Source organism: Nasonia vitripennis, chromosome 4 (genome assembly GCF_009193385.2).
Source record: "Nasonia vitripennis strain AsymCx chromosome 4, Nvit_psr_1.1, whole genome shotgun sequence".
Lineage (NCBI taxonomy): Eukaryota > Metazoa > Arthropoda > Insecta > Hymenoptera > Pteromalidae > Nasonia > Nasonia vitripennis.
The window spans coordinates 32,273,349-32,294,189 of record NC_045760.1 but is presented as its reverse complement, the minus strand read 5'-3'; the positions used below and the strand labels follow the sequence as shown (position 1 = coordinate 32,294,189).

General features: G+C 46.0%; 1 protein-coding gene across 11 annotated transcripts; it reads right to left on the bottom strand.

Moving 5' to 3' along the window:
• Positions 1-3,425: 3,425 nt before the first annotated feature.
• On the bottom strand, positions 3,426-20,763 carry LOC100113828 (putative aminopeptidase W07G4.4). Of its 11 annotated transcripts, none has more exons than XM_016989989.3 (10): positions 20,414-20,724; positions 19,381-19,487; positions 17,313-17,642; positions 13,586-13,867; positions 12,340-12,448; positions 10,813-10,960; positions 8,349-8,701; positions 7,993-8,271; positions 6,221-6,460; positions 3,426-3,949 (listed from the first exon to the last, which is right to left on the bottom strand). In XM_016989989.3, exons 3-10 carry the CDS (start codon positions 17,531-17,533, stop codon positions 3,602-3,604), a joined length of 1,980 nt encoding a protein of 659 aa, XP_016845478.1. In that variant the 5' UTR covers positions 17,534-17,642; positions 19,381-19,487; positions 20,414-20,724; the 3' UTR covers positions 3,426-3,601. The 11 variants fall into 11 exon arrangements, with proteins under 11 accessions (XP_016845478.1, XP_016845479.1, XP_031786252.1 ...); XM_016989990.3 differs by having other exon boundaries at positions 17,313-17,587; XM_031930392.2 differs by having other exon boundaries at positions 17,313-17,582.
• Between the last annotated feature and the right edge of the window lie 78 nt (positions 20,764-20,841).

The window sequence follows — 20,841 nt, the reverse complement described above, 5'->3', positions numbered from 1 at the left end:
CAAAGACAGCACGCGGACATGCACGTTAATGCGACTACGCGGCGGAGGTACAGAGAGAGAGAGTAAGTACATCGCCGCGTGTGTATAAGACGTTATGGCTCCCTCGCGGGCAAACCGGCTTACGAGATGCATCCACGAGAGAGCGGAGGGACCTCAGCGCGGAATATAAAGATGCACCTGCTTTTTTGTCGATCGGTTCTCATTAGACCTTAGCGTGAACTTGCGCATTGTCTTATCGCCGCAACGCAGCAGCTTTCACTCTTTTATCCGCGATCGGCAGGCGCTGTAAAAAGCTCGCGGAAAACGCAGAACTTTCCCGCGTTATAAATATCTAGAAAGTTGCGATTAGAGCGATATAAGCGAACACTTGACATTCCGCTCGTAAAAAGCCACCGGTTATTGGCGTGTGCGACGATAAGAAACCTCACAATTACAAACCGATCGTAAAAGGAGAAAAAGAGCGAGTATACAGCAGCGTCGTGACTTTCACGTCGCCCCTCGATCCTGCAGTGTGTGTGTGTACGTATACGCGAGAGAAAGGCTCAAGAAAAAGAAAGAGCGTGATGGGAAAGCGGGTATAAGGAAGGAAATCGAAGTCTCTCTCTCTCTTTCTCTCTCTCTCTCTCTCTCTCTCTCTCTCTCTCTCTCTCTCTCTCGCTCGCTTACTCGGGTCGGATATGCGAGAGCGCCGAGAGTTGGCTACTACCGCGACGCAATGCGCGAGTAGCGCGGGGCGACGCGTTGTACTTTCACTTCCTTTCCCCTTCGGTCGCATAGACTACTTTTCCTTTCAGGCCCTTCTTCTTCTTCTTCTTCTTCGCCGCCGCCGCCGCCGCTGAGACTCTTCCTCTCGCGCGGCGCAGTCTTCGCCGGCCGACCATGTCCGGATAGAATTTAAAGTCCCTTCGCTCTCGCCGAGATGTTCGCGGCTGATTTATTCCGAGGGTGAGTCGAAAATCGATTACGCGTTTTCCGACCGAGAAGGCAAGAAGCTACGCGATGACACAAAAAGCCGAAGGCGCGCGTGTGTTTAAACGCAGGCGGGTAAATAGCCGGGGAGCGCGTAAGAAAGACATAAAGGACGCGTGTGGAAGAACTGGAAGCGAGAGTAGTAGTCAAAACAAGGAGAAGGAGGAAGAGCCGCGACCGCGCGGCAGCCTCTCCGCTGCAAAACAAGAACAAAAGAGGAAGTGAGGAGTCGATAATAGAAGGCAGAGAGGAAGCGGGGAGAGACGGCTTGAAGAAGCGCCGAGCTGCATCAGAAGAAAAGGAGAAGCGAGGATGACAACGAGCGCGTGTGTATGAGAGAGATTCGCTCGCAGTAAAAAGCTCGTCGAGGATAATTAAAACTCCGGCGGATTGATTCGAAGCTCGACTGACAATGGCGCGAGAGATATTCAATAACTCGCGCGTACAATACGTCAGGTATCTTACCGGCAGTCGACTCCCCGAGCGAGGATTCGCTGGAAAAGAAGAAGAAGAAAAAGCAGGAGAACAGAGAAGCTAGGTGTATACACACGAGAGAGAGAGAGAGAGGAGCGATGGTAAGAGAGGGAAGGGAGTGAACTCCTCTCTCGCTGTATACGAGAGAAGGAGTGAGAGATGATGCAGTTGTGCGTTTGCAAGGAAGGCGGAAGGAGGAACCGACGAGCGCGAGAGAGCGGAGGGAACCGGTCCCGGTCACTGGGCCACCAGCCGGCCGTCGAACCCGCCACACTTGCCCCCTACCTCCTCTCTCTCTTACCCGTCTTCTCTTCTTCCTCCTCCTCCTCCTGCCGCTTCTCTCCTTCTCTTATTTTCTCATTATTTCTTTCTTTATCTCGGCCTGTACTCGCTCGCGCGCGCGTCTTTCTCCCTTTTGCGCCTTATCGACGGCTGCGTCGGGGCTAGTTTATTTTGCACGCGCGAGAAAGGTCTTGCCCGATGCTGCCGCTTCTTCTTCTTCTTCACTGCTGCGGTGTCGTCGCTTTTTTTCCCGTGACCCTCTCTTTGAAGCTCGCTCCGCTGATTGGACCGCCGAATTCTTCAGTTTTTCAAGGGGATGCCTCGGCCCTGTTTTACCGACGCGCGCGAAGAAGGGAATTTTAATTATGCGCTTTTCGAGGATTCCGGGCTTGCTTTTTGGGACGACGCGGGAAGAATGCTGCCGGGAGGTATTTGATCGAATCCTCGAATGCGGTAATGTGGATTTTTGCTCGTTCTGTGCGAAGAAGATAAAATTTAACGTAGACGTAATTGGGAACGACTATAAATAAAAAAGGGGCTTATCGTTTGAGCGGAATTGAAATGCAGGAGAAAAGAACCGTCTCACGATCGGGAAAATTTATATAAGCTGCGCGCGAGCATAATGCAGTTTTCTTCGTGTGAATTCCGCATTCAATAACTAATGCAAGTCAAGCGTTGCTTATTGCCTTTTACTTAAATGAAGAAGATCAAGATCCTAATTAGCACCGCGTATCTACTCTTATAAATAGGCATGTGCTTTTGTTGATTTTTCTCCGCTCCGAGAGATTCATAAAGCTAATCTGACACCGCAATTATTGTAGAATACACGTGATAACGTTTGTATGGCTATTATGTGTTTATAACTTCGGAGACTTTTTCGCGATACCCCATTGTTTAATTTACTTCCTATGAGTTGTTTAAAGATTAAATTATAACATAGCTTGAGTATTGTCATTTCGAATGTGAAAGCTCGACTGTAACGCCATCTCTCGACGTTCCTTGCAGTATTACCCTCCGAGTATGGCCAATGACCGATCCATGGTAAGGAACATCGTACATTTAGAGCTGACATCTGTGAGCTTTGCGAATAACTACGGCGCAGGGTAGAATGTTGTTTAAATTGACGCATTGTTTATATTTTTTCAATACTCAACTCGATTTACTCTTCACTCGAATCGACAAATTCATCACCCTGACCCAGCTCGTCTCCAAACGAAAAAAGCTGCCCTACATCTGATGCCTGATGTAAACCCATTCATTAATTACTAAACCCTCGCATATCGTGCATCAAGTTCACGTATACCCGACAGCACGTTGGGGAAAAAATGGTAAATTAAGAACACAAGGGCGATAAATTCCGGAGAAGCTCGTCGAGCTTCATGACTCGTGAGCAAGGAGGGACGGGCGGAAAATGAAAAAAGCACGCGGTGACAGGAAGGTCGCGCGGAAGCAGTCATTAGGAATTCGTGACCGGCGAGCATCAGCCAGGCCAGTGGAGAAAAGAATGACGTCCATTGTCGCGGTGCTCGGCACGCGAGAAAACACCGAAGGCTGGTGTGTCTGTCTGCATTTCGTGTGCCGTGTGGAGGAGAACTCGAATCGAGGCGCTGCTGAAAAATTGAGCTGGGACAGGCCTGTAATTACGTGATTTATCACTGAAATTTTTACGCTATGCCGAGGCGAATTGTGAATCACTCTCGTCGATTATAGCGCGAATTTATTTCGGTATGCGATCGTGCATCCTTTTCTTTTTTTCGACCTGTCTTGTGATTCAGATTTTTAACTATCCAACTTGACGAATCCTTTTTGTTATATTCAACTGTAAATCAAATAAGCGCAAGAATTCAAACTAGAACTTCGTGAACCAAAACGCTTCCTACATCCTGCAGGACATGCTGCTCCTCGCGCACTCCGCCTCGACCCCGGCGTCCTCCTCGCTGCAGACCAGCTGTACCATCTTCCCGGTCAAGCTCTCCTGGACGCTCCCAGCCGATCTAAGCGCACAGAGTCTCGAAGGCGCCGCTACAACGGGCTTACAGTCAAGCTCGCTGACAAGCTCGCAACCAGGCGGACACGTGTAGATGGTGAGGCACTTGCCCTGTACGAGGTAGCAGTAGGCGAGGCCTAGCAGTGGGCTGCCGTCGTAGAAATTCAGGCCTAAACCGGACTGTCCAGCCATGTCGACGTGCGTGTACTTGAGAGGCGCGTCGCTGCACAGGCCGTGCTGCAACGAACAGTTAGGATTGATGATTGATCGGAAAGGATTTGGGTGGGTGTGCGCGCGCTGACGCTTTGTGGGGGAGTTTCTCTTTTTTAATGCATTGGAAATATGCGTGAGCTTTTTGGGGAGCTTTCGCTGCGTCAGAGAGCTTTTTGGGTCATTAGAGCAGTGGAGGAATGGCTGTAATTTTTCTGCTTGACGGAAATAAGGAATATTATTCCGCGCGGCGATGTGAATGGGAATAATAGAAACGCATAATTTTACGGCTATTATGGCTATCTTTAACGACTCTCTCGATGCGCTGTAAATTAAAAGAAGGGCGTCCTAGCGTCGCGGCGAGGTCCGTTAAAGTTTTCTATAAATTAAAGGCAAACATCGTTTTGCCCGCTATCGCGCGAGAGCTTTTAATATTCAAATGCAACGTCATTGTGGAATTACAGCGGGTTTACCCTCGGAAAAATGAGAATGATTCATTTCATTTGAGCGTTCGCTCTACAGAAAGTGCACAATGTACCTCGTTGAATTATTCCATAAAAGCTCGCTCTGAAAACTCGTTTTTTTTGCGTATCGCGCACACACATGCTATTTTCTTTATTATACCAAACATGATTACAAATTCTCATACAAATATAACATTGTGCAGTGTACACGTCAACTGTACAGCCCCCGTTTGACCCCGCAGCAAGGACAGCTGGATAATTCCTTGGGTTCGAAATCTACATACGTGCAGCAATCCGTCGATCCTCGAAGGATCGTGCACAGTTTGTTCGAAGAAATGGTAACGTTGCGTCGGCTCCGGTTCTCCGAAATTACTTGGCCTCGGCGAGGTTCTTCTCGAATTCCTTGGCGAGGAAACGCTTGGAGAGAGCGGCGATGGGTGCTCCCGTGGCAGGATCGGGCAGGTTACCCGCGCTCGCGGCGATGTCCAAGTGGCAGTACTCCAAGGGCTTCTCCGAGGTCTTTCCGTGCTGAAACAATCGACGTGCGTTAAAAATTCACTCTTGCTCGGGGGTATATCTTACTTGTGATCGGATGAGGAGAAGAACGTTGCGGTAAGGGATTTTCGGGATATATCCTCTTCAATTTTCCAAAGCCACTGCGAGCAGCCAAAAGCGACGAAAAAAGCCGTAGGTACACAACGCGACGACGTTATTCCGCTATCACGCGCAAACTTCTGCGAAAGCTCTTCGCGCGGAATAACGGACACACAAGCGAGGCGCTCGGAATATTTTCGAAATCCTCCGGAGCGAAAATCAGCGACACGCGAAGCTTTTCGAGGTAGAGCTGCAGTCACACACAGCCACACACATACACACTCGGCTCTCGCGTGTACATAGATCCCGGGGAGCTAGCGCTGCGAGCGCAGCGAACCAGGAAGAAGATTGCAACTGCGATCCAGCCTCGAGCCGTGGAACAAAGGACGATTCGCGGTAACCGGAGACTTTTTCACGCGGGCTCAGCGCCGGGAGCACATCAATCGGATCTACTGGCGTCGCGCGCGCGGGCGCGCGGGTTACTAGCCTCGCGTGGAAAATCCGGAAAAGTTGGCCGTTAAGCAAAGTCCATCTTATCTTTTCCCGTTTCTCCCGTTATTTATTTCTCCCGCTCGGTCTTCGTCGTAAAACAAGCTCGAATCCCAACGATCATCATCAGCATCATCGGGGAAGCGTGCAACAACGCCGAGCGCAGGCTATATCATCAAAAGGCATTTCCCGGCTGATTCTCCCCGCGGTTTAACGAATGATCGCCGCTGACAATGACTCCGCGCCTACGCCAGATGTCACGTCGTCTGCGGCGCGCACATGGCCGTGTCGTCGAGCTGTGCAGCGCGCGGAAAGCGATATGATATGCGTGCATGCGCGCGACGCGAAAATTCGTCACCGCGGAAATCGGGAACTAATAGCTCTCAGTTCTGCACGCGTCTGTGTACACACGCACAGACACATCGCGCAACGCGCGAAATTGCGATGTAATTATATTCCGTACGGTCTGCTGCGATATCTGTGAGTCGCTTTCGAGGGTTATTGATACGCTTGATGTTCGACGCTGCGTCGGATTTGTTGTACAGCTCCCGCGTATTATGAATCACGTCGCAGCGGAGGAGCTTAATGAAACGCTTGTGGCGCGAGCAGCTTAGAGATCAAAGAATACCGCGCGAAGCTCGAGGAGTAATCGAGCAGGTGTGCGGTTTCGATTCTAATTGGCTTTCCAGCTGTTTATAACCGCGTCGATTAATGCAGTATCTCTCCGGGGATTACGAATCGATGTAAATACCTTGTCCAGCCCGGAAGCCATGATGAGGAAGGCGCAGGGGCCTTGGTGTCCTCTGTTGGTGGCGGCGCTGCTCTTCTGTCCGGATTGAATAATATCGTCGCCCTCCATCTTGCCCTTGTGCAGATCGAAGTCTTCTCTGCGGATGATCGACACCTCGAACATGTCGCCCACTACGTCGCCGCAAGCTTGGAGCTTGTAGGCATTGGACACGGACCTGGCGACCGAGTTGTCCATGGCTATCTGTAATGCGAGGAAATGGAAAAGGTGAGAAATCGCATTTGAATTAATTACAGAGGTAAGCGCGATAGTTTCGGAGCTCTCGTTCCGCTCTTGTACTTTTGAGCGAAGGATACAAACGAGTTCCCCGCCGCTGAAAGAAATGAGAAAAGTTTCGCACGAAATTCGCGCGTATAAAGAAAACATTCGCGCAAGAAGAAGAAGAAGTTCTTCGGAAAGGATAAAGAAGCGTCGGCTGTTTTTAATATCACTGCAGCGCGGCTACAAACACTCGCGCTCCGGCGGCTTCTTATTAAAAAAAAGGGGGAGGTATGGCAGAGAAATAAGAAACGGACAGAAGAGGCTTCTTATTATTTCGGATTCGTCGACTCTCTCTCTCTCTCTCTCTCTCTCTCTCTCTCTCTCTCTCTCTCTCTCTCTCACTCGATTCCTTTCTGCAGCGGATTTAATGCACTGCGAGGTAAGCTCCTTCATTATGATCAAAGGGATGATTTGCCGGAAGTCGCAGAACAAGCGCAGCTACTTCGCGCGAATTTCGAGGCCTTGGAGAACAAGAGACAGACACTCGCTTCGAGCGTTACGAGGACTGAGGCGTTTTCAGGTGAAAAGAGAGGACATGGAATTTAATAGCGACTCGAAGATGAGTTTTGGAATTCTGTTGTGGGAAAGTCGTTATGCAGATGACAAAATGTACAACTCGTCGACGTCGAGTAGTAACTCAGAATATTACAAGTCGACGCTATTCTACTTTTTTCGCGAAAAAATTTCCTCGCAAATTCTCGTCGGGATGTAAATGAAATGCGATTTTCCCGTAACTCTCTCGCTCGTCGAAGAAGAAAGCTGCTCGAAATCAGGAGAAGCAGGTCGAAGACAGCGCGCAAACAAGATACGAAAACATTAACGACGTCTGCTCAATTTTTCAGGGAAGCTACAAGCGCATAAAGGAGGAAGCCGGACAAAGGGGAAAATCAGCTCGTCGAGGAAGAGAGAGAAAAAAGACATTCGAGAGAATACGTTTCCAGGGCTTTGTTAAACATGCAAAGGGAAGCTGCAGCAGCAGCGGGAGAAAAAAACAAGCGAATTCTTCAGCCAAAAGAAAGCCGAGGTCAGCTTCTAACGAATCGAGTGAATTATACGAGAGGAAGAAACGGGGCTACGTGTCCAGCTAGACGATGATTTAAAAGCCGAGTGAAATATCGCGCGCCATTATTGAAAGTAGCTCAGCGATCTTTCAATCTCGAGACGCGCTGCGGCACAGTCCGAAACTTTGCCTGCTAATCATCAGTTTCTGTCGGAGCTTGAAGAACTTCTTGGATATCCGAGATTTTTTCCCTTAGTTTTCAGCCGGATGGAGGGATGGAGCAGCCGAGAAGCAATTAAAAATTTTCGAGGGAAAAATCGACGATGATTTAATTGCTGTTTGAGTTTGGCAAGTTCGGTCTCGTGGAAATGGAGCCCTCTGGGAATCCAAATGTCACTGGGGGTATTCTTATCTCAACGAAAATTATCCGATGAAAAATAAACGATAGACTCACCGAGAAGCCGTCTCCGGCAGTTCTCATGGCGTGACCGGTGAGGGTGGCGATGGTGAAGATGTGCGGGTTGACGGAGACCATGGCCATCTCCTTCACGTGGTAGAGGATGTCGGCCATGACGAAACGGCCCTCGGCGTCGGTGTTGTTGACGCGGACTCGGGCACCCGATCGAGCGGTGACCACTTCGTCCGCGACGTAGGCGTTCTCGCCGCAGCTGTTGCGAACGACACCGATCGCGGCAACAACCTTGACGGTCGGTGGCTGCAGAAGGTTCACCGTCTGAAAGATTTAAAAAAATTGTCTCAGTCAACGCTGTCAATTTCGGCGATAATCATAATCGAAAACAGTGTGCTCACCTGCATGAAACCGACGGAGGCAGCAGCACCGCACTTGTCGCGGCTCATGCCGACCATGCCGTGGCTGACCTTGATGTCGTTACCGCCAGTGTCGAAGGTGACGCCCTTGCCGACGAGCATGACGGTCTCGAGGACGCAGCTCGGGTCTTGGGGCTCGTAGGTGAGGAAGATGATCCTACCGGCGTGTCTCGGAATCACCGAGGCTCCTCGGTTCACCGCGGCGAACAGTGGATACTCCTTCTCCAGAGTCGGCAGGTCCGAGATCACCTGGACGTTGATGCGGGTGTTGGCGAACAGCTCCCTGACGTACTCCTCGACGCGGGGCGGGGCCATGCGCTCGGGGTCCGAGCCACCTGTCGTTCAGAGATAATCGAATCAACGAACCTGATCAGAATAGCTGATGGAAGAACAAGGGACGATTTGATCGATCCGTTTTTCGATACCATCGTATTCTCCATAATAAGAAAACACGATACGCGCGAATACACTCGAAATTCCAGAGGCAATCGCATCGGCGGAACTCAAGAACCCACCGCGCGGAGCTTCCAATATCTGCACGCATTACGCGCGATCTTCCTTACAACTGCGGTGCGCGCATAGAGCGGCGCAAGACGCGAAATCCAATTTTCGATCGAAATTCAATCAGCGACACTTCCGATCATCCGCCATGTCTATATACGTATACCGGGCGAGCCTGCTCTCGCGCTCCCGGGATTACAGCCGCGATTCCGGGAACGGGCGCGCGTGCTGTGAGCTCCCGCGATAACGATCATTCGAAGCTTCGAGCTTGCGAAGGTTAACGGGCTCGATACGGGCTTGTCTGCTCTGTTGATATTTCGCTCGTCATTTTTTTTTCCAGGACGATCTCGCGGTTGAATATATTTCTCGATCGATCAAAAGTGCAGCGAAATCCCAGTTTTATCGCGCTACCATTCGCAGTCGCTTCGAATTCTCTTTGTTTTTCCCATTTCTTATTCATACAGATCGACTTCTTTGCAATTCCTCTTCCGCGCTGACTTTATCTCTCTCCCCCTCTCTTTATCTCTTTGACTTTTATCCATCTCCTGGCCTTAGCCAATCCGCTCGGAGATTGCGCCTTTGGGGTTAGAACCCGGAGCGACGATTTTTCGACCGGAATAACCGGCTTGCAATTTTCTGGAGGGTACTTTCCTGATGCGGTCGCCGTTTTTGAATTCGGTATTCCGCGCGGCTGCTATTTTTTCGCGATTTCCTTTACGACAGCGATTCTCGAATTTTTTTTCTTTTGATTCTCTTATAAAATATCGCCGGCTATATCCTCACGTCGAGTACAGTGGATATTAACCTTCCCAACGGTCTAGTAATAAAATAAAGTTGCTCGACCCGGAATAGACGAGATTTCTCGGAGGTGCAGCTTCGGGAGCAGAAAAACTTCGGATTTATTCAGGAAAGAATATCCTTCAAACGTTGACTCGACGTTCATAGAATATACAGCTGGAGAATCAATTCCCACGAAAAGTCCCGCGAGACCTCGTCCGAAAACAAGCGAGTCCCAGGAAATCTCGCGCGGCAGTACAAGAAACATCGCCTCGCGACAGCCATTAATCCTGTCGCTCTTTTTCCCTCAATTTTTCAAACTTCTTCTCGCTCAGTTCGACAAGCGCGGCGACGACAAAGTCCTGCTGCTGCTGCAGCCGCACGGAATCATGCCGAAACGATTGCCGGGAAATGATGCGCGCCGCGAGATTGATGACCCGCGCGCGAGCGAGACTCTTCGGTGCGGATAAGATAAGAGAAGAGAGGAAGTGCGGGGGAGGAGCAATACACGCTCCGCTCAATTAAGTAGAAGGATTTTTTACTCGGCAGAGGGGACCTCCCTGCAATTTCGCCTCGTTCGCGCTCGACATTCTTCTTCAACCCTCTCGAGCACTTTCTCTTGCGCTTCTCTGTCTTTGACTCGGAGCTTTTTCTATTCTGTTTGTCTTCGTTTAGTGCATTACCTGCTGACTGGCGCTAATAATTTCTCGGGAACGTTTTGCGAGCTTTTAACGGGATGACTCTTGCTTACACGGCGGCGATCATTCAAAGAAAGTATTTTTTGTAACTATTCATACCTCCTGCTAATCTCAAAAAGGGCTAAGCTAGATGAAATTTCTAATTTACGCTTCTTCTGCTTAAAACTTGGGTCGAAAGTCCTGTGGGACGGAGCTCCATAACGGACTCCATATTTTGCCAAGTTTTAGCCGAACCCCTTTAATATTATCAGGTCATGTAAATTTTGGACGTAGTGAGCGAAAGATACGAATTTTTACGAACGTGTAGCGAAAGCAAATTTTCTTTCACCTATAATATACTTTTAAATAAAAACTAGGTGAATTTCATAAAATATCTCCCTCAACGTCGATCAGCGGAGGGACCTCCAAGAACTCCCGAAACAAAGAGAACACCCACCAGCACAATCTCTCAGACACATCCGAGTACTTACCGATGTCGCGGGCGACGTATCTTCCGCTTTCCAGAGCACCGGCGAGTTTCACTACGCCCTGGAGCTTCTTGCTGCATATGGGACTCCAGACGGCCAGTTGGGCAGCCTTGTGGGTTCGCTCGGATCCGATTTCCCGCACCTCCAGAGGCTGCAACAAACGCCTCGGGCATCAGTGCCAAGTCCAAGAGGAGATTCACGCGTGTTTTTCGACTTTTGTGTGTAGGATAGGAAAGTTTGACGCCTCGAGCGCTATACGAATCTCCGCGTAAGGGCTTGTTGCGGCTGCGGTGGAGCAGAGATTTCGGCAAAGTGGAATTCGTGATTTACTGGGCAAGCTTGTTGCCGAACTTGAGAGGATTTAGTTCTCTTTCGAATTTAAGAACGCGTGTCGTTCGATCTGTCTTTAATTTATCAATAACCTAAAGGGCCTGTATAAATATACCATAACCGCAGTTACGTACATCGAAGGAAACATCCAAAGCATAGCCAGTACAAGACTTTATTGATACAGTAGCAGCCAGTGCCACTAGCCCAGAAGCCGCAGATCACAAATACAGATGCATTCACATCGAGTTAGGGTTTCCAGGATAAAAATGATATACAGTGAGCCCGGTGGTCCGTAACTTTGTTCCGTAAGACGCGGCAAACTACCGCGTGTCGCTTTAAAATTCTCGATTTACCTAACGAATGCAGCACTAATATTCGTCAAACTCGTTAAAAAATCCAAACGAAACAGCGGACCACAATCCGAAAACGGAAGACTGGCGCGTGGAAATTCCTCGAGCGCCGTAGGTAACTCGGTAATAATGCACCCGGGGCGAAAGAAGCCGCGGATGCCTCGTGTCCCGTGTATGCGCCGGCCGCGAGGGGGTATTTCGCTAATTAGGTCGGCTTCAGCCCCGCCCAAACCCCTCGCAGGAACGCGAGGCATGTCCCTCTATATACTCCGGCAGAGAGAGAGAGAGAGAGAGAGAGAGAGAGAGAGAGAGAAGCGTGTATCGCGCCGCTGGCTGCAGTCGACTTGAAGGTCGACTTGGTCGTATAAGTTTACGCGGTAGCGTTAACGCATATAGGATAGAGAGAGACTATAGCTTCACGATCGCGCGGAGGTATTCGGTTGAGCGAAATTGCAGCCGACAGGGATGGGGCTTGCTCGTATGTGCAATGGATTCTTAGTGGGGTACGAGTGCGGTGCGGGAAGCTTTGTGGACGGGAGATTAGAATTCGGGTATTTGGAAATAATTCGAGGTGAAGATGTGTCAGATGGGGTGAATTTATAAAAATAAATCTAACAGAAAGTATACGCAAAGTGGAATTCGCCGAGGAATTTCCCGCCAAAATTTAAATCCAAAAGGCAACGAAAGAGAGAGGGGATCCGCTGCAATTATGTACTTATACGCGAGAAGCTCGCAGCGGAGGGAGAAAACGGTTTAAGTCAGGGCGGAAATTGCAGTTACCGCGAGATTTCGGCTTGTACGGGGAGAGAGAGGAGGGGGAGGGGGAGAGCAAGAGCAAGACTTTACTTACCACGTAAAGAGCCTCGAGGGCACCCAACAGCGTAACCAGCTCGGTGTTCTCAAAGCGCGAGTCGGGCAGCAGCACCAACAGGGGGTTGCGAACGCCGGCTTGCAGGGCTCTGAAAGCAAACTCGGAACAATACAGGTGTCATTGCTTGCTTTGCTTAACGAGGCAGGCAATTCGAGCGGAAATTTCATGGACGATGGCTTGGTTTGCCTGGCATCGATCCGGTTGGTGCATCGGCTGTTTTTGAAACCAAAGACTACTCAAAAGTTAATACACCGTACCGCACGCCCGATAACGCACAACCCGGTTTGACAGCAGCAGCGCCCTCTATGCATAAACCGCGCGCCTTCCTCCGTACCCCCCACAGCTCTTCCTTCACCATCACGGCAGATATAATGCAATTGTTATTCTGATCAATCTTTGACAGGAAAACGAGGTGTATAGCCTCAAGTCGGAAAGAAAATTCCATTACCCGCTAGCTCGTAATAGATACACACGCACGTATACACTCTATGCCGCATCACAGCCGAATCATATTATCTTTGCATCACCCTTCCCTCTGTTTTCTCCCTCTTTTCGCGGCAAAGTTGATCCCGCTGCTTCGACGACATGGTTTCAATTCACTCGCGAGTTATCTGTTTACCTTACTCGCTATCAAAGTGGAAAGTTCACCTCGCGACAGCTTCTCTGCTCAGCGTTTTCGTATACTCGCGAGCCACGTGCATTTAGAGAGCGGCTGTGGAGGTAAGCCGCTTTCGATTCGTGGTTTTTGTTTGCTCGCTACGGGGTTTCGCCGGGATTATGGTAAATTTTTATTGCGATCGCGCTGTTTCGTATCGCGGTTTACGCGCTACTGCCGCCGCCACTGCTGTCTAACAGAGAAGAATGACGTCACGTTATAAGCGCATTACGCAAGCGGCGCGTTATACGGAGCGGAAAAACGGAGCGTTCGAATTTTAAGATTTTTTTTATTCGCGCTCGATGCAGAAAATAGCGCGCGGTTCGTGTGCGGAGGCTGAACGTTTGGCGAAATAATATAATGGAATCCTCTGATATCGTTTTTAATCGGAAGAAAAAAGCTCGAGTCACGATTAACGCGTCCAAAGAGCGTGTCATCGAGCTTCGTATCGCCGAACCAATTAGAACGAAATAGAATCAAGCGAAGAAAAGAAAACGGAAATCATCGAACTTATTAACCGCTCCGCGATGAATCCAGGTCAGCCCGCGAAATAAGCAAGCGAAAGCTCACCTCTTGATACCCTTGACGGCGGCCTCCTTGAAGACCCTGACGTCGTCGTAGTCTGGGTTGATAGATCCGGTAGGGCTGTAGATCAGCCGCTTGGCCGGCAAATTGATCGGCAGCACAGCGCCGAGTTCAAAGAGGCCCGAGTCGATCTGAGCCGCGCAGAATAGCACGGACTTGAAAGGCTCGGGTTCCTCGCTACCCGGGGGCGTTCCCGAAACCAGCACAATGCCATCGTAGTCCGGGCTGCAGACGTTCGTCTCGATCTTCAGCTGGCTTGGTAAGTATCTGCAACAGGAGTAATGGATAAAAATTTATTGTGCATTTTTTTTCTTCGCTAAAGGACTAAAATTAAATTGATCATAATCTGACCAATACATGGTCTACTTTCTAGCGATACTGAGGTGATAATCGTGAGCAACAGCGATAGCTGTGCAAAGCAATCCATTAGAGGCTTAAAAAAATGAGGATCTCAATCACGTACACCCAGACCAAAAATCTCTCCATCATCTTCTCAGCGAAAGAGAAAAGCTCGCCAAGGAAACGCAGCGCCGTGGTGCGGTCGAGTTAAATGGACCACTCGGTACGTGCGCGTATTTCACTTGTACGCATACAGCTGCCGGCGCGCGCGTACGTGCGTATTTCTCTACTTTGTGCATTCGAAAGGATCAATACTGCCGCGCGCACAATGTACAACTGAGAGCATTTTCGCGCTGTACAAGTTGTCATACATGCGCGAAAGCTTTTCGAAAGCCGATGCTGCGGCTGGCTGTTGTTTGAATGGCTTTTAGGGATGTGAGATTAAATTAAATTTGACGAAAGGCTGCCGCGGTGAGAAAATTTAATTATAATATGGCTTTTCGCCTACGAAGGACGACGACGACGAGGGAGCCTTTGTGCGCGAGCGACGAGAGAGGGTTTAAGTTGGGGCGAAAGTTAATCGGCGATCAACTTCCGCGCCGGGGTGTACGAAGTTTCCAGGAAGTGTATCGCGGAGGTAGAAAATTCGAGGCAAAAACAAAAGTTTGCCTGCGCGCGAGCGGCCCTTGTTGCGCCTTCTATATTGTAATTTCGGAGATAACCACAATGGCTTATCATCGATGAGGTATGGATTTCGAGTTTGCCAAGTGAAATCACTTGAGAAGCTCCGATTAATTTATCGGCGAAAATATTAGCTGGCCATTTTTCGACTCGGGGATGAAGCGAACGATATGGAGGGATTGAGCAGTTTTTTAAAGTAGCAAAATGACTTACTTCCAGACAAAGTTCCGGCTCGGTAAATATCTGTAAAAGTGTATTATAAAGTTTTATTTTTTAATGACTAACTTTCTAAAACATAAGAATACAGTTCGGAACTTTGTAACGGGGTAGTTCGGCCAACTTTCTCTCGGCGGCGGCGATATTAAGTTTGAGAGACTGAAATTTTGTATGGATGTTAAAACCTGTTATCATGACACGTTTCGCCAGCAATACAGTTAACAATTTCTCAGCGAGCGCAAACTCGTCGAAAACAAAGCAAGCGAGCCAACAAATCCAAAATGCAATAAACCGTCTTAAACATTCGCCCGTTCTTCCGATAAATATTCCATCCCCTTGAATAATCCTATTTCCAGGGAAGAGCGCGTCTGTTTTTTCAAGCGGCTTCTCGCTCGGCACTGAATAAACAGAACGTGTCGGTGCCGATAAGCAAGAACAGCTGGAGACTAGTGGATCCAGTATCGTGGACTTGGAGACTTGTATAATTACTAATTAGCAGGCGACAACCTGGCTCTCGTTCTCAAAGTCGCGATGCGTATACACAGTCGCCACATTAACATTTAAATTAACAGCTCGAGTAGAGCTTTCATCATCGATGTATAGCTCTATATGAAGCCGAGCGATCGATGCCGCGTGTTTTCGAATGCGAAATAGAGCGTCAATGTTGGGTGCTATACGTACTACGTAGTGATGAAAGTTTGAGGGATGATGATTTAAATAAAGTTTTGCAGTTTATACTTTCAAGCATGGCTGCAATGCCGGATCTCACTTTAATGGTGGGATTCTAGCACTGAAATACCATTTTATCCTACAGTGCGATGTGGTCGTCATTGTCCTCCTAAGCCGGTGGTCCATTTTCTCAAAAAAGGTCGGGGTCGGCAAATATCACGAAAAATGTAGCCGCAAAGGAGAGCAATGCAACAAATAGTTTCGTATTAAGTTTCTGGAAACTCAACGACAAAAGTGGTGAAGCAATATTCATGAAAAGCTGATTATAATTATCGAGACATGGCACAAATGATGCTTGTGAAAGTATCGGTAAGCTTATCATCCCTCTTCAAATATAAATAATATCCAATCTCATTTTATTATGTCAATAAATAATCCACATAAATTATAGTCGATAATATGTGTCATTAACGGTTGCGATACTTGATTAACGTTGTCATGCAAAATCGGAAGATTATTTCGTGAAAATAATTTTAATGAGGTACTTTATGCCCTAATTTATTAAATCGAATTTTCTATTCACAATCAGTTATCTCACGAAATACCATCTGCTGACGCGCTTCGCCATTATCGCACCTCACACTGACTTCAAAATTTGTCCCGTTATCATCACTCGACAAAAGGGGCATCACCAGAGTCCGAACCAAAAAACGGCCAGGTCATCCAAACGACAGTCGTTGCACCGGTTATTTTCATCTTAAATTACGCTCTGCGGTCAGACAGAACCGCCCGATGCGCTATCCGATTCCTGATAAGCAACGATTGAAATTTATGACGTGAATGTATGCGCGGGCTTTCGCAAACAATTCGTTATGGTTACCAGCAAGCGTGTGGGTGTACGAAGCGATTTTGTGTACACGGAGCGCAAAAGAGCAGCGCTGCAATCTATCTGAATCTGCGAGAGGACGTCATACTGTAGTGCGGGGCTGTAAATCTTTGCACGTGGAGATGTACTTCATTGAACGCGAGTGCGACTCTGTTTGATAAAAATTAATATTGAGATTTCGAGAACGTGAGGTTCGCAAAAGAGTGAGGATCTTGGGTAACTGTCGCAACAAGTCACGGGATGAAGATCAAAGATGCTTTACGGTAGATTAATTTTTTATCGATATACTGAGTTACTATAAAGCTTGACTTGAATACTGCGAACCGTAGTCTGGGATATCGAATATTAAAATCTATGAATTTGTAACTTCGACATTAAAATTAGCACACGTTTCGTATGAGTCAAATTATGATAATGTTTGTAACAACGCATGATGCATACTTAACATTGTGAGAGATTAAGTACTTAGTCATGAATGTTGCTTTTCATGCTTTATCTGTCTTTTTGCTTGTTATTCAACGAAACAGACGCTTCAAACTGAAATTGTAAACGTCAAACCTTCATTGAAAATTATGCCAGCAAAACAAAGGATTTGCTTTCATAAAAAAGCGAATCCTGTGTTGAGTTATTCACAAGCTGTGCATCGTCGTAAATAATTTAGATCAAATTGAGAGATCTGAAATTGTGAAAAATATATGCCAGCTTTATTGCATAAACATTTAGAACTTAATCACCAATTAGCTTTCGCAAACAGAAAACAAATTAAACTCTATTAATATGCAAATCCACAAGTAAAACAATCAATGCGTGTGCCCTTCCCCGAACCATCAACAAACCATCCAGATCTCTCTATCTCTTTCCGTGTATATATCTGCTTTGCAAACACTAACTAAAAAACACATAGACATATCGTAACAGTACGTAGAGTAGCAGTTGGCCTTTCCACCCGACGAAAGTCGTAGTTGCAGCAGCCTAGAGGTACACGCGGCAAAGCTTCTGTTGGCGGCAATGTTAGGACGAGCGCAAATGTGCAAACTCCTAGAGCTGATGATGCGTTTACTGCAGTCGAGATTCTGATGGAAAATCCTGCGGCCTACGCCACGTCTTCCAACTGACAATAGTGTGATTGCTCTGGTCGACATCCTTGCTGTCTCTTATTGCTTGTCTCGTTGACTTTGACGAAGGTACGAGCTTACCTCGGGTTTTCAATCGATTTTACAATTATTTGTTTGCTATTAGTGTTAGAGTGGGCTGAAATGGGAAACAGAAAAAGATAGCAGTAGCGTTGCTTTTTTGGAGGGCCCGCTGGTGTTTGCTTTTTTCTCGAGGCGGAAAAACAGGCGAGAGGCTGGCTTTTGTTAGAGAAAACTGCAGTACGGGATGAGGGTGCTATATGCTGTAAGAAGATTATCTTGGGTTTGGCTTTGTGATGAAACTGTCTTTGGATCGTTTGTCTTTGTTATTCAGGCTGGGATTAATATTTTGGATGAAATGTGCTTCTAAAACTTCTTTCTTTTTGACGCCCGACACAAAGTTTGTCATTTATCACGACTTATTACTTTGATTTATATCTATTGAGAATCATGATAGATTAGAATGAAATAGAGATAAACTTCAGGGTGAACGTAAGTATTAATATTTTGTTCTTTTCGAGCTTCTGACGACATTGCTGAAATGTATTGACTGTGTATTTATATTATTTAAATATTACATCAATACATTCATAAATTCCGTAAAAATATTATAAGCATCGAATTGTATTGATCCCAGTAGAAAAAACATTCTAAAAAGATATGTAGGTCAGAAAGAAACAAGAACAATACCAGCATTGTATTCGATAAATTAAGGTGTCGATAATGGTAAATGTGTGAGAAATGGTATAGATAATGTGTCAGAGAGGTGAGATTAAATGGGAGCAGTGCAAGGAAATACAAGAAAGAGATACGGGCGCGCGAGCACGTACTAAGGGTAAAACACTATATTTATTACAGAAAATCCCACCAATTCAAGTCGACGGATGAAACTTGGATAAGGTTTTTGAGCACGAGCCGTATAACGTATGTTTAATGCGTTGCAGTCTCTATTATCTGATATTTTCTTACGAGCTGAAACTAAAATTTATAGATCTACGAAAATGTTAAAAAGTGGTTTCGTATAAAAGTCGAAAAAAATCTACGAAAAATACTAATAATAAATCTTGTCAAGGTTTTAGTTTTTATTTGTTTTGTACACACAAATTTCGTAAACAAACGGTTCTAAAAATTATTCGCGTACGCGAGATACGGGTGGGTGTTTTTAACCTTTTTTTTTGTACTAAAATAAAAGTGAATATTTTTTGTTCTCTGTTTGTTGGAGCTTCAAGTTTTCTATACAAATAAAAGAGAAATTTTTCTTACTCGAGTCACGATGTATCTGTATATAGGGATAGGATATCCGATTGTATTTCTTTTGTTGCTCTTTTAAACTACGTGAAATGCTTTTTAATAAAATCGCGTTTTCCGTATTGGATGAAATGCTTTATTTATTAAATAAAATGGAACTTTCTTTCGCTCCGATATTTTCATGTGAAATACGTCGACATTTCAATAGAACGTATCTTAGATATGGTATAGTTAATTGCGGTCATTTATTATATTCCTTAAAAAAAACTTTCATCCATCAAATGATACATTTTTTATCGGAATAAAAAATAACTATGACTGATGACTGACTAGGTAATAACAAAAAAAATTCGAGCTGTCAAACAATACTTTTGAAACAACAGATAATTAGCAGTGTTAGCGGGAGATAAGGTATTCAATTCCCAGACGCAAAAGATATTTACGTGAAAATACGATAACAAGTACGCATAGCAATATTCAGTTTTAACGATTTTAAAAAGCAGTAGAATATTTGAAGCTTTTCACTCGTTTCTGCATACATTTTTAAACATGCACGAAAGCGCCACCTTTATATACTCATGAAATAAGAAATAGATCGAGTAACGCACCTGTTCGCCATGGTTGATCCAGGTGAAGGTCTTACAAAAGGAATAAGATTAGAGGTCCACTCGACGTGGAGAATAGAGCCGATTTAGCTCGATCCCGTGGTCCGGAGCTGAAAAGATCGATAATTTTATAATAAGTGTACTATATTCGTTCGTTAAATTTACTTGGCGTGAGACTTGAGGATGTGGAAAAATTACGAAACAAGCTTTTCATCGCAACTGATAATCTTGCATTGATGAGATACATAATCTTTTAATTAAGGTATTTACGTCTTTCTAGGTGTATACGTACGTAGACTACAAATTAAATCTTACATCGAAGAATTTCTACACTTTAACAAGTTAAAAATATTAAGTACTACCGTTTCTGCTTAAAAAGCTGATATTTATTTGAATAAGAAAAAAAAATTAAAAAAAGCTATTCGAAAATAAGCCTAAAGAAGACACTGTACGAGATTGCAGTCACAAGGCAATTTTCCGTGTAAAATTGCTCGGAGGCATTTTAATGCACTTAGTCGCGCTCACGTCTAATCATCTTTTACAACCCAAATAAAGGTCAAGATTATTGCAGAATGTATTTTTTAATGTTCAATAAAAAAATGTCCTACCTCAAATTATTTTTTAAGTTACGCGTAAAACAAGAAATAAATTCGTCTTAATAATTTTCAAAGCACGCAACAAGCACTGCGCTCGCACGTTTGTCTTCGCCTGGAAAAACTAGCTCCGTTTACTATTTCTATCTCTGTCTCTCGCTTCGAAACGTCGCTGCATCACACGATCGCTATATTGGTTATAACCGCTAGTTCACCTCATTTTCCCATTTCCCATACTCGATTTAAAACGAAACACGCATCGATCCCACTAATTAGATCCAATCAACTAAAATATAAATAATTACCGGCGTTGAAAAAGTCTAAGTATCAAGGTCGCGTGTGCAGTGTAAACTTTTCAGGAAAAATAACCCCAAAATTTTAATGATCGTCTTCTCGCGAGGTTCCCCTTAGAAGTATCACTGATTCTGACTGCGAAAACTCACCGACAGCAAGGAAGAGGCTCTGGAGTCACGGTATAAGTCGGTTTAATGTTTTTCTCCACTTATTTGTTTGTCTCCGGCTGAAAAATAGACGTCTGATGATGACTCTTCTCGCTATATACGCTCTCTCATCGACTCGCTGCGCCGGACTCTCTTTCTCTCTCGCTCACGCTCTGTCTCTTTTTCTCTCCCTCTACTCCGTGCTGACGAGGCACAATGGCGGTGTTGCTACAGCTGAGAGCTGGCGCAGGTCTACCAATCGCTGTACGGAGTGGCGCGATTTTTGACTGTGAGTAATATTATTATGATGTTAGGTTAGAAACGATTTGATTTTTTTTTTGCATATCAAATGAATTGCTAGTTGTCAATTGCAAATTAGTAAAAAAAAGATAAAATTAAAAAAAAAAATTGTTCGATAAATTTATTATTAT